Source organism: Macadamia integrifolia, chromosome 13 (assembly GCF_013358625.1).
Source record: "Macadamia integrifolia cultivar HAES 741 chromosome 13, SCU_Mint_v3, whole genome shotgun sequence".
Lineage (NCBI taxonomy): Eukaryota > Viridiplantae > Streptophyta > Magnoliopsida > Proteales > Proteaceae > Macadamia > Macadamia integrifolia.
This window is the reverse complement of record NC_056569.1, coordinates 10,938,164-10,947,888: the sequence shown is the minus strand read 5'-3', so window position 1 is coordinate 10,947,888 and position 9,725 is coordinate 10,938,164. Positions and strand designations below refer to the sequence as shown.

At 35.7% G+C, this 9,725-nt stretch overlaps 2 protein-coding genes and 1 long non-coding RNA gene across 3 annotated transcripts; all 3 read right to left on the bottom strand.

Annotated features, from left to right (window-relative positions):
* Nucleotides 1-1,732: 1,732 nt before the first annotated feature.
* Nucleotides 1,733-3,144, bottom strand: LOC122058920. The gene is made up of 2 exons (XR_006133980.1): nt 2,918-3,144; nt 1,733-2,104 (listed from the first exon to the last, which is right to left on the bottom strand). It is a non-coding gene; the product is annotated as an uncharacterized LOC122058920 (long non-coding RNA).
* Nucleotide 3,145: 1 nt separating this feature from the next.
* On the bottom strand, nt 3,146-4,552 carry LOC122059011 (probable LRR receptor-like serine/threonine-protein kinase At3g47570; the record flags this gene model as incomplete). The annotated part of the gene is made up of 2 exons (XM_042621720.1): nt 3,895-4,552; nt 3,146-3,348 (listed from the first exon to the last, which is right to left on the bottom strand). Coding segments are annotated over exons 1-2 (861 nt in total), but the record flags the coding sequence as incomplete, so codon positions are not given.
* A 116-nt stretch (nt 4,553-4,668) lies between these two features.
* Nucleotides 4,669-6,610, bottom strand: LOC122058919 (LRR receptor-like serine/threonine-protein kinase EFR). The gene is made up of 2 exons (XM_042621634.1): nt 5,878-6,610; nt 4,669-4,801 (listed from the first exon to the last, which is right to left on the bottom strand). Exons 1-2 carry the CDS (start codon nt 6,587-6,589, stop codon nt 4,779-4,781), a joined length of 735 nt encoding a protein of 244 aa, XP_042477568.1. The 5' UTR covers nt 6,590-6,610; the 3' UTR covers nt 4,669-4,778.
* Between the last annotated feature and the right edge of the window lie 3,115 nt (nt 6,611-9,725).

Genomic DNA, 9,725 nt, shown 5'->3' with positions numbered 1-9,725 from the left:
TTGAGAATTCTTAGTCTTGGGGTAATCACCTAGATCTAAGTTTTAAGATGGTATTTCCAACATGACTTGGGCACAAACGTGGTCTTACACTCTTCTGCCACTCCTCCCAAGAATCCAAAGGCATATACCGCGTCGAAAAACTTAAAAGAAAATAATTACTCAAAAGAAAAGAAATCTGCAAAGAAATAAACCGAATCCACCACCACCGTGGCTCTGATACCAGATTACAGGATCGAGATTAACCAAAATCCAGGGAGCTAGTGATCTCCTGGTTCTGTATGGCAATCAGGACGAGATAGGTGCAATTGGTATATATATATATATTTATATTGGGGGGAACCTAAGGTCTATTTATCCAAAAAATTTGGGCCCGTTTCGATTTGCCACATGACAGAAATTTGATCCATGCCAACAAGCTTATGAAGACTACTCATCCTGAGTAATTTAGTTCTTTAAAAAAAAAAATCTGATTTGAGTAGTGATGTTTGGAACCTTGCATGTTACAAACAACTCATTTTTTTCGCTCACAATGGAGTGAATTGCCGAGAATGAAGATAAGGATGTGGATTAGCAACCCTTAACATGATTTATGTTCAACATGTTTGTAGAGAGAGAGAGAGAGAGAGAGAGAGAGAGAGAGAATTAAGAAACTAATCTTTGTACAACATCATACTGATCTTGGTTAGGCAATCTGAGCAAAAGTGAAGAAGATAGCAGCCACCAAGCTCTCCGGCCTCCCATGGTTGTGATTTGTGAACCGTTCGTCTGCCTGATGGTCTTTCTTAGCAATGATAGCGATTCGTTAAGCAGATTTTCGTATTGATGGCTCACTTAACTGACCATTAATTTTAACGAGCACGTGTTTCTAACGGTTAAAATACGAGGGTAATATTATCATTTTATACTCGTTTATGTATCAATCAATTATGTCTAAATTACCAAGTAGGGGCATCCTCGTCTCGCCGGTAGAGCGACGGAAGAGGGAAAAGGAGAGTTTGCCGCTGCAACGCCCCCTACCCTACCGACCTAGCTGGAGAACGATCAAGCAACAGACTTCTCTTTGCTCCTACAGGTAATTATGAATTCCAGATTCAATTTATTTTTTACATTTTTCTGTTGGTTATAAGAATTTATTTCTTGCAAAATCGGAGAGAGAGACGGTTTTTGATCTGTGACCGTCTCTGTTCTTGTTGTTGAGCTATGAAACTGGTTAAATCGATTGATCTCTGAATCTCTATTCCAGATTCAATTTATTTTACATTTTTCTGTTGGTTATTAGAATTTATTTCTTGCAAAATCGGAGAGAGAGAAGATTTTTGATCTGTGACCGTCTCTGTTCTTGTTGTTGAGCTGTGAAACTGGTTAAATCGATTGATCTCTGAATCTCTAAAACTGAATCTGTGATCTGAACCAAATTGGAAGGAAGCTCTGTTTTCAGCTTTCTAATCCCTTATCAAATTTACGTTCCATCGACAGTTTATTCTCACTTTTTCGACAGACCCAGATGATCACTTTCCATCCGAAACGTACTTCAGTAATATCATTGAGGAGGAAAAAACACTGACCTAGATTTTTGGGTCAGTTTCGTTATAGGTTCATCTAGTGGAATTAGATTCTTGGACTTCCACATGTAAACAATTTTAAGAAGAAAATAAGTCCTTTAAAATTCTACCTGAACCACAAATTCTAACGGTATTGGAAGGTAGTAAAGCTCCATAATAAAAATCCATGCTTTCCATGCTTTCATTTTTCTTCTATTCATTTGAAGATGTCGGCTTTAGTTATGACTACAGAAAGTAGGAGCTGATATATACAAGCACTATATTATGAAACACCACATCAAAAAAACATAAAAACTCTGCAGGCAAATCCAGACTATATAAAACCTTAGATATGTTATCCCCAAAACAAATGGTAGCCAACAAGTAAACTACCCATATTAGTAGAGGCTTGGCCAATCTATATAATTGTCTTCCATCAAACAATTGATCATGTCTCCTTTATATCGAACTACACTGGTTTCTCATCAATCTTCAAGCTTTAGTGGCTTGCTGCAATCCTTATCATAGAGTCCTGTTTTCCATCCTTATAGCTGATCTTGAAACTGCACATTGAAATCAACATATAGCAGCTACAAAACAGTTCAATTGAATTCTTGTGATCCAGCTTATTATACCATTGTTTGTCAAAGCTTCAGAAATCCCATTGAAGTTCAGATTAAATCAATCTGTTTGAGGGGGCTCCCAAGGGCACAATTTTAATTCAATTCCCATTCAAATATTCAATCAACATATTTCATAGACATTTCTCATAAGAGTTGCGGCTGGGAGATCAATATTATTAGCCATTATCATCAAATGCTTTAAAATCTGACAAGATATATGAACAACACTTCTAACAGATTCATATAAAAAAAAAATAAAAAAATAAAGAACTAAAATTAAGGGAAATATGGATATTCAAATTTGAGATAAGACCTCGCCTTCACTGAAGGAGATCATTACAGTGATCTAGAGGCATTAGAAGGGAATTCCGCTTCTAGTGATTGATATTGGAGAGTGTTTTTCTAGCATATATTTCAAATGCAGAAAAGTCCTCTGTGAGGACCGTCCAACCTATTTTCAAGGCCAACCAATTACCACCCCCCCCCCCCAACCCGAAAAAAGAAAAGTAAAAATAGTTTGGAAAGTAGTTACTTGTCCTTAAACCAATACAGCCTTTATATAGAGTGGGTTCAGGTAAGGTTGAAATTGGGTCTTATATTCTCGCAGTTGCCATCTTTGCTATCAAATGTGAATAACCCTAGATCTGCCTACATCTACTGCATGATCTAGAACTTTCATTTTCCAAGTCTTTTCATGAGTATTAAGTGGCCAAGACAATACAATAACTACAAAAGTAATAAATTCAGAATCACCTTCGAATCAAGAGTAGTTGCTCCTTATTGATAGATTTTTGCTCCAAGAAAATTGCCTTTGATTAGACGTAGTGCCCTCACAACATCGCTTATGGTCAGACGTTCTTCTGGCTCGTCCATGGAGCAATGGAGTGCAATTTCAATTATTGATGTTATGCAATCTTGCAATTTATCTGTCCTATGACTTGGAACTTCAGCTTTGTTGATAGGTTCCTCTTCAATTTCTTCACCAGGTTCTTCCTTGAGAAGGAGTGTTGAGTCTAAAATTTGCATCACTTGTTCAGGTAATGCTGCCTTTACAAAGTTATGGAGACTTAAGTCATCTATAAACATCTGATCTGTTGGCCTTTTTCCTGTGAACATCTCCAATAAAAGGATCCCATAGCTAAACACATCCCCTTGTATAGTTGCCTTTCCACCCATGCCATATTCTGAAATTTAGGAATCTCAAATTGTTACTATAGCAATAATATTTTTACATATTTTTCATACAATATAAGAAAAGTACAGATATGAAATATTCAAATTGTGAGCACATTGCTCAAAATTAGCAAGATACTTGGTCATTTCTTTAATATGGGAACCATTATTCTTTTGATTATTTTAATAGGAATCCAATCTAAGTTCGGTCCAATTAGATACTAGGATCCAATGTGATTGTAGTATAATTCTTAATTGAAATGAATATGGATAAAACTATTATCAACTCTAATTATAATATAAAAGTGTGTTCATATATTCAATCAACTATCTATAATAGGGTCTAAATAACCAATAATAATTGGATTGAAATATAAACCCTGATAACATTATCTCTAGAAGTCTGATCAGGATCTTTTTCTCTAAAACATCACTTGGGTATTGTCTAACAACCTACAACAGATTATGATTCAGAATTGACATAAACAACTTAGTGAAGAACATCTAAATTGACATAATCAAAACACAATATTGAGTACTCAAAACAAAAGTGTTACCTGGAGGAACATAGCCAATAGATCCTTTTATCCCAATGGTACTAGTTTGAGTCTCAGATGAATTGTTGTCAAGTTCTAGAAGTAGCCTTGCCAAACCAAAATCACTGACGTGTGCAATCATATAATTGTCGAGTAGGACATTGCTTGGCTTCAAGTCACAATGAACAATAGGTGCATAACAGTGGTAATGTAGGCATTCCATTGCATAAGCAACATCAATTGCGATGCTTAATCTTTGAAGAAGGCTTAAATTCCTTGACTGATTATGTGCCTCTATCGGCGGATGCAACCAATTATCTAGACTTCCATTGGGCATGAACTCATAAATAAGGGCCTTGAAATCTTTGCCTTCTGAATCCAAACCTGAATAAGAAGTTAAAATCTTGACAAGATTTTGATGTTGAATGTTTCTTAATGCTTCACATTCAGCCACAAAGCTCTTGTAAGCTCTTGGATTTTGAAGGTTGAGTACTTTGACTGCAACAATGGTTTCATCCCGATTGATTATCCCTTTATATACAGAGCCAAAACCACCGGAACCTATCAAATTGGCTGAAGAAAATCCTCCAGTAGCTTGAAAGAGTTCTTTGTAAGAAATCTTCAAGAGTCGATCACCGATTAATTGTGTGGATGGAGGTTTACTTACTGATTTTCTCATCCAATAACGAGTAAGAAATAAAGCTATCAAAATAAAACCAAGAACCACACTGATAGTTGCCAAAACTATTATGAAAGCATGAGACTTTTCTCGTTTTGCTGATCCATGGTTTGTGCATGCAGGCAATTGTAACTGCACAACTCCCCCGCAAAGCTTGTCATTTCCATTCAAAAAGATTGCACTTGCATTCCCAAAGATTCCTTTTGTTGGTACCTCCCCCTCAAGATTATTGAAGGATAAATTCAAACTCTGCAATGATGGAAGGTTTTTTAGATCTTTCGGGATTTGGCTTGATAAGTTGTTGCATGAAATATCTAAATCTTGAAGCCCCTTCAAAAGAGTCAAAGATTGAGGAATGGTTCCTTCAAAGAAATTACCCCCCATATAAAGATGTTCCAAACTATTACAGTCACCAATGGAGGAGGGGATTTCTCCAGACAGTTTGTTTATGGAGATATCTAATGTAGAAAGACTCTTCAAGTTACCGATTTCCATTGGTAGGGAACCGAACAGAGAATTGTAAGATAAGTCAAGAGAAATTGACAAGGAGGAAATGCCAAAGAGTTGTTTAGGTATTGTGCCTTGGAGGTTATTGTGAGAAAGGGTTAGGTGCTGTAAATTTTGACAATTTGCAAGGCCGGAAGGAATGCTTGAATTCAAGTTGTTTCCTTCTAAATGGAGTCCATAAAGAAGAGTGAGATTACCTATAGAGGATGGTATCTGTCCAGAGAGTCTATTTTCACCCAATAACAATTTTTGCAGCTTTTGAAGTGTCCCTATACTAGACGGAATATTACCTTCAAGAAAGTTCACTTCTATGCTGAAAATAGTTAAGTTGATGAGATTCTCAATCCCTGCAGGGATGGTTCCAGATATTTGATTATCCCCTAATCGAAGATATAAGAGCTGAGTTGAGAGATTGGCTTTAAAGTTGGGAAGGGGACCTTGAAAGCGATTAGTGTGTAGATCCAAACTCTCTAGATGTGTACAATTAAGTAGAGAATTTACAAACTCTATATCATTAACTTCCTTTGCTCCAAATTGATTTCCACCAATATTGAATTTTTGAAGACTTTGAAGATTCCCTATACTTTTAGGGACTGATCCAACAAAATTGTTAATAGAGAGATCAATAATTTGGAGTGATGAAATATTGGAGATGGAAGTAGGAATGGTCCCCGAGAAAAGGTTTAGTCCAATGTATAGTATTTGGAGATTTGGAAGAGTGAGGCCTATGTTTTGGGGAAGGCTCCCATGGAGTTGGTTTTGTGTCAAAGAAAAAACTTCAAGAGATGAAAGATTGTAAAGTGAGAGAGGTAACATACCTGATAGGTTGTTTAGAGCAAGTGATAGGTAGTATAAGTTTGTAAGCTGACCAAGTGATTCTGGAATCTTCCCCTGTAGTCTGTTTCCAACCAAAGAAATAGTTTGGAGGAAGGAGGAAATGTTACCAAAAGAAGCTGGTAATTCTCCAGTTAAGCCATTATAATTAATGGAAATGTGCTCCAGCATTGACAAAGATGTAAATAGTTGAACTGGAATGTTCCCGACAAGATTGTTTCTGGAGAAGTGAATATCTCTTAGAAGAGTGCAGTTGGCCAAGCTAGTAGGAATTTCTCCTTCGAGGGTGTTGTTGTTGAAGTTAATTTCTCTCAATCGAATCAGATTACCGATTTCTTGTGGAATTTGGCCATGGAAGCTATTGTTTCCAATGTTGAGAAAATGCAGAAACGTGAGATTCCCTATGGAAGGAGATATGTTCCCTCCCAATCCTTTCTCTCCCAAATCCAAGCTGATAACTCGTTGTTGATGACGGTTGCCACATGTGATTCCTACCCAATTACAAAAATGGACGGTATCATTCCAAGATCTCAGCGCTCTGTATGGATCATTAATTCGTTTCTTAAACTCAAGCAAAGCAAGTCGATCCGTCTCGTTCCCTACTATCCTTCCACCAGCGACGGCGATGATGATGGATTCTAATCTCAATGAGCTCCCGAAAAGGAGAATGAAAACTAGAAACTGAAGAAGTGCCATCAGAATCAAATTTTAGGACGTAGATGCAAAACTACTAAGCAATTTTGAGTTGCGATTGAGGGACGAGGATAGCTACTCTATTTATGCCTGGAAGAAAAGAAATGAGAGGATAGTGGGAAACAACGAGGAGTCAACAACGGTTATTATTGCACCAAACCGGACGCTAAATCTTTATAAGTCTTTCGTCTTTATCACTTGAGCCATGACTTTGAGACAGGCTTGGTGTGGATATGAGACTTGAAACTCCTCCATGGTGTGGATAGAAGACTTGAAACTCCTCCAAAGTGCCATGACCACTAAGGGGGAGACTTGACTTGAATCGTACTTGGAATTATATAATTTGTTTCTTAATAAGGTGAAAAAAGGACATAGAATTATATAATTTGTTTCTTAATAAGGTGAAAAAAGGACAAAGTGTAAATTCTGTAAAATATTTATGGATGTTTACCTTAATCTTAAAACACTGCCATCTGTTGCATGGTTTAAGATATCGAAATCTCTAACGGGGTTTTTGGCCTAGTGGAAGGAAGATTTTGCTCTATAATTGCTCAGGTCAGCTGATTGTGAGTTCAAGTTGGCATCCCTATTATTGCTCGTTGGTCTTGTGGAAGTGTTGTTTGTTGTAAGGGGGTTATGATCGCTATTCACTACCATGGAGCACATTTTTTAGCTAAAAAAAATCGAAATCATCTTGGTCGATACTGATTTGATCCTAAGAATACCCATGATTTTCATTTAATTTTTTTTTTTTACCTTTATACCCTTCATCCTTACCGAATACCGATCTATTGATCTGATCCTAATCTGGACCAGCCTGTAAGATGTATTTTTAACACATGCATTGTGAGCCATAAGAAGTCCTCACCCAATTGGTTCTCTGGTTATATTTTATTTGTTTCGATCTAAATTGATTGATTTTATTGTAAATTGAAACCAAATCAAATCGAATGAACTTTCAATTTTCAAAACTAAAATCAAACCAATTTTTGTTCTTTTGTTCGAATTTAAACCGCTGGCTTCCTTTGTTTATATTCAAATTTGAAACCCGAAACCATTTTAATAGGATTCTTCTCTCCAATTGTTTCTCTATCTAATTAAAGAATTTGTTCCGTAGAAGATAAAGAGGTTGAACACTTGAACATAGAATGTTACAATACGGTCTACTATTCTATGGCTTTTGATTGCAAGAGTAGTTATTGAATTTAGAGTTCGTAAGCATGCCATTTACAATGAGACCGAATCACTTAGAACCAACTAAAATCAACTGGATCAAACTGAAATCAATTGATCCAACTTCTTATTAGTTTGGTTTTTGGTTTTGTTTTCAAGAAACTATTAAAAATCAAAACCAACTGGACTGGCCAGGAAGACTGATCGAAACCGATCATCTGGAATGGGAAAAAAACTGATAGAACCCAATGAAATCGATAAAATTTAAAGAAAAATTACATGATAACCCACTTTTGGGTTTCCGTTTACAAAATTACCCACAAAAAGTTTTGGTTAACAAAAATACCCAAAATTAGGTTCGGATTTACAAAACTACCCACCCAAAGTTTCAGTTAAAAAAAATACCTAAAATCAGGTTTAGGTTTACAAAACTACCTAAAAGAGTGATTCTTCATCTTCGACATGTAATAATGTATTTTTTTTTATTACTAAAACTGTAAGTAGGTAGTTTTGTAAACCTAAACTCAATTTTGGGTATTTTTATTAACTTAAACTTTAAGTGGGTAATTTTGTAAAGGGAAACCTAATTTTGGGTATTTTTGTTAACTGAAATTTTTGGTGGGTAATTTTCTAAAGAGAAACTCAAAAGAGGGTAATCATTTTTCTCAAAATTTAATCGGACTAATTTCGAATGCATAAAATTGGGAGAAAAAGGATCAGAATCAAATCGAACTATAATGCTTCATATAATTTATATGAGGGTTTGCTTAGGTCACAAAAAACTTGATTGACATCTCCCATAGAGACATGTCATTGGGTACTAGAAGAAATCTCATTAAGTAATTGAGAGGAGAAATAAATACAAAGGCAGAGGGTTCATACATGGTTGCACATAGGGGAAGAACCTATTGTCAAATATGGGGAGGTGGTTTGGTCATTTTGACCCCTTATTGTCTCCATCTAACATTTTGGCTGTGTTTGGTATGTACTTACGGAATAGATTCTAGGTCTAGAATGCATTTTGAAGGTTGATTCTTCTCTAATTTCTCATTTCAGAATACATTTTAGACCCATAATCTATCTGGAGAATGCATAAGAAGCACGGTCTTTGTGTGCAGTCGTGCACGCTGTGCACATAATCAGAAAATGTTTGGCCTAAACATTATTTAAAATTAGAAAAAAAAAAAAGTTTTCCAACCCATCGGGACATGGTAGATTGAGCTGTTGAACTGAGGTGTTTCTCCTATTATTTTTTTATACAAGAGGGGTATTCCAAAAAAGCAGAGGGAACATATTTCATAAATATCATTGAGAAGAGAAAAACATTGACCAAGATTTTTGGGTCAGTTGCTTTACTTGTTCATCTAGTGGAATTAGATTCTGATGCCTGCGTTACTTGGACTTCCACACATTAGACGTGTTAAAGAATTCTAGTAAATTGTTGTTGCAAGGATTAAGAACCACTTTTAATTAGGAAATAAGGCTGTGTTTGATAGTCATTGTATTTTAGAAATGATGTTTTGTGTCAAAATTAGAATTTTCTATTTCTGTGTCAAAATTACATTTTGAAACAAAACTGAACATGCTGACTATGTTTCAACATTTTTTGTTTCTGTCGCTTTTTTACCTAGTTCGTTTTAGAAAAATGGAAAAATGAAGCGTGGATATCAAACGGAAGATCTTGTTTTCTTGTTCTCGTAAAACAGAAAAACACCAGAAACGTCTTTTAGCCAAAGTCCTTTAAATCTTGGTTCTATGTGAATTGAACATAGGAAACATTTTAGCTTATTTTGGCATTCCAATATTAGGTTCACAATTTCCACCTGACTCACAAATTCTAATGGTATTGGAAGTTAACAAAGTTCTATAATAAAAAGCCTTGCTCTTTTTTTTTCCCCTTCTTTTTTATATGAAGATGACTGCCTTAGTTATGAATCAAATAACTCTGCAGGCAAATCCAGACCAT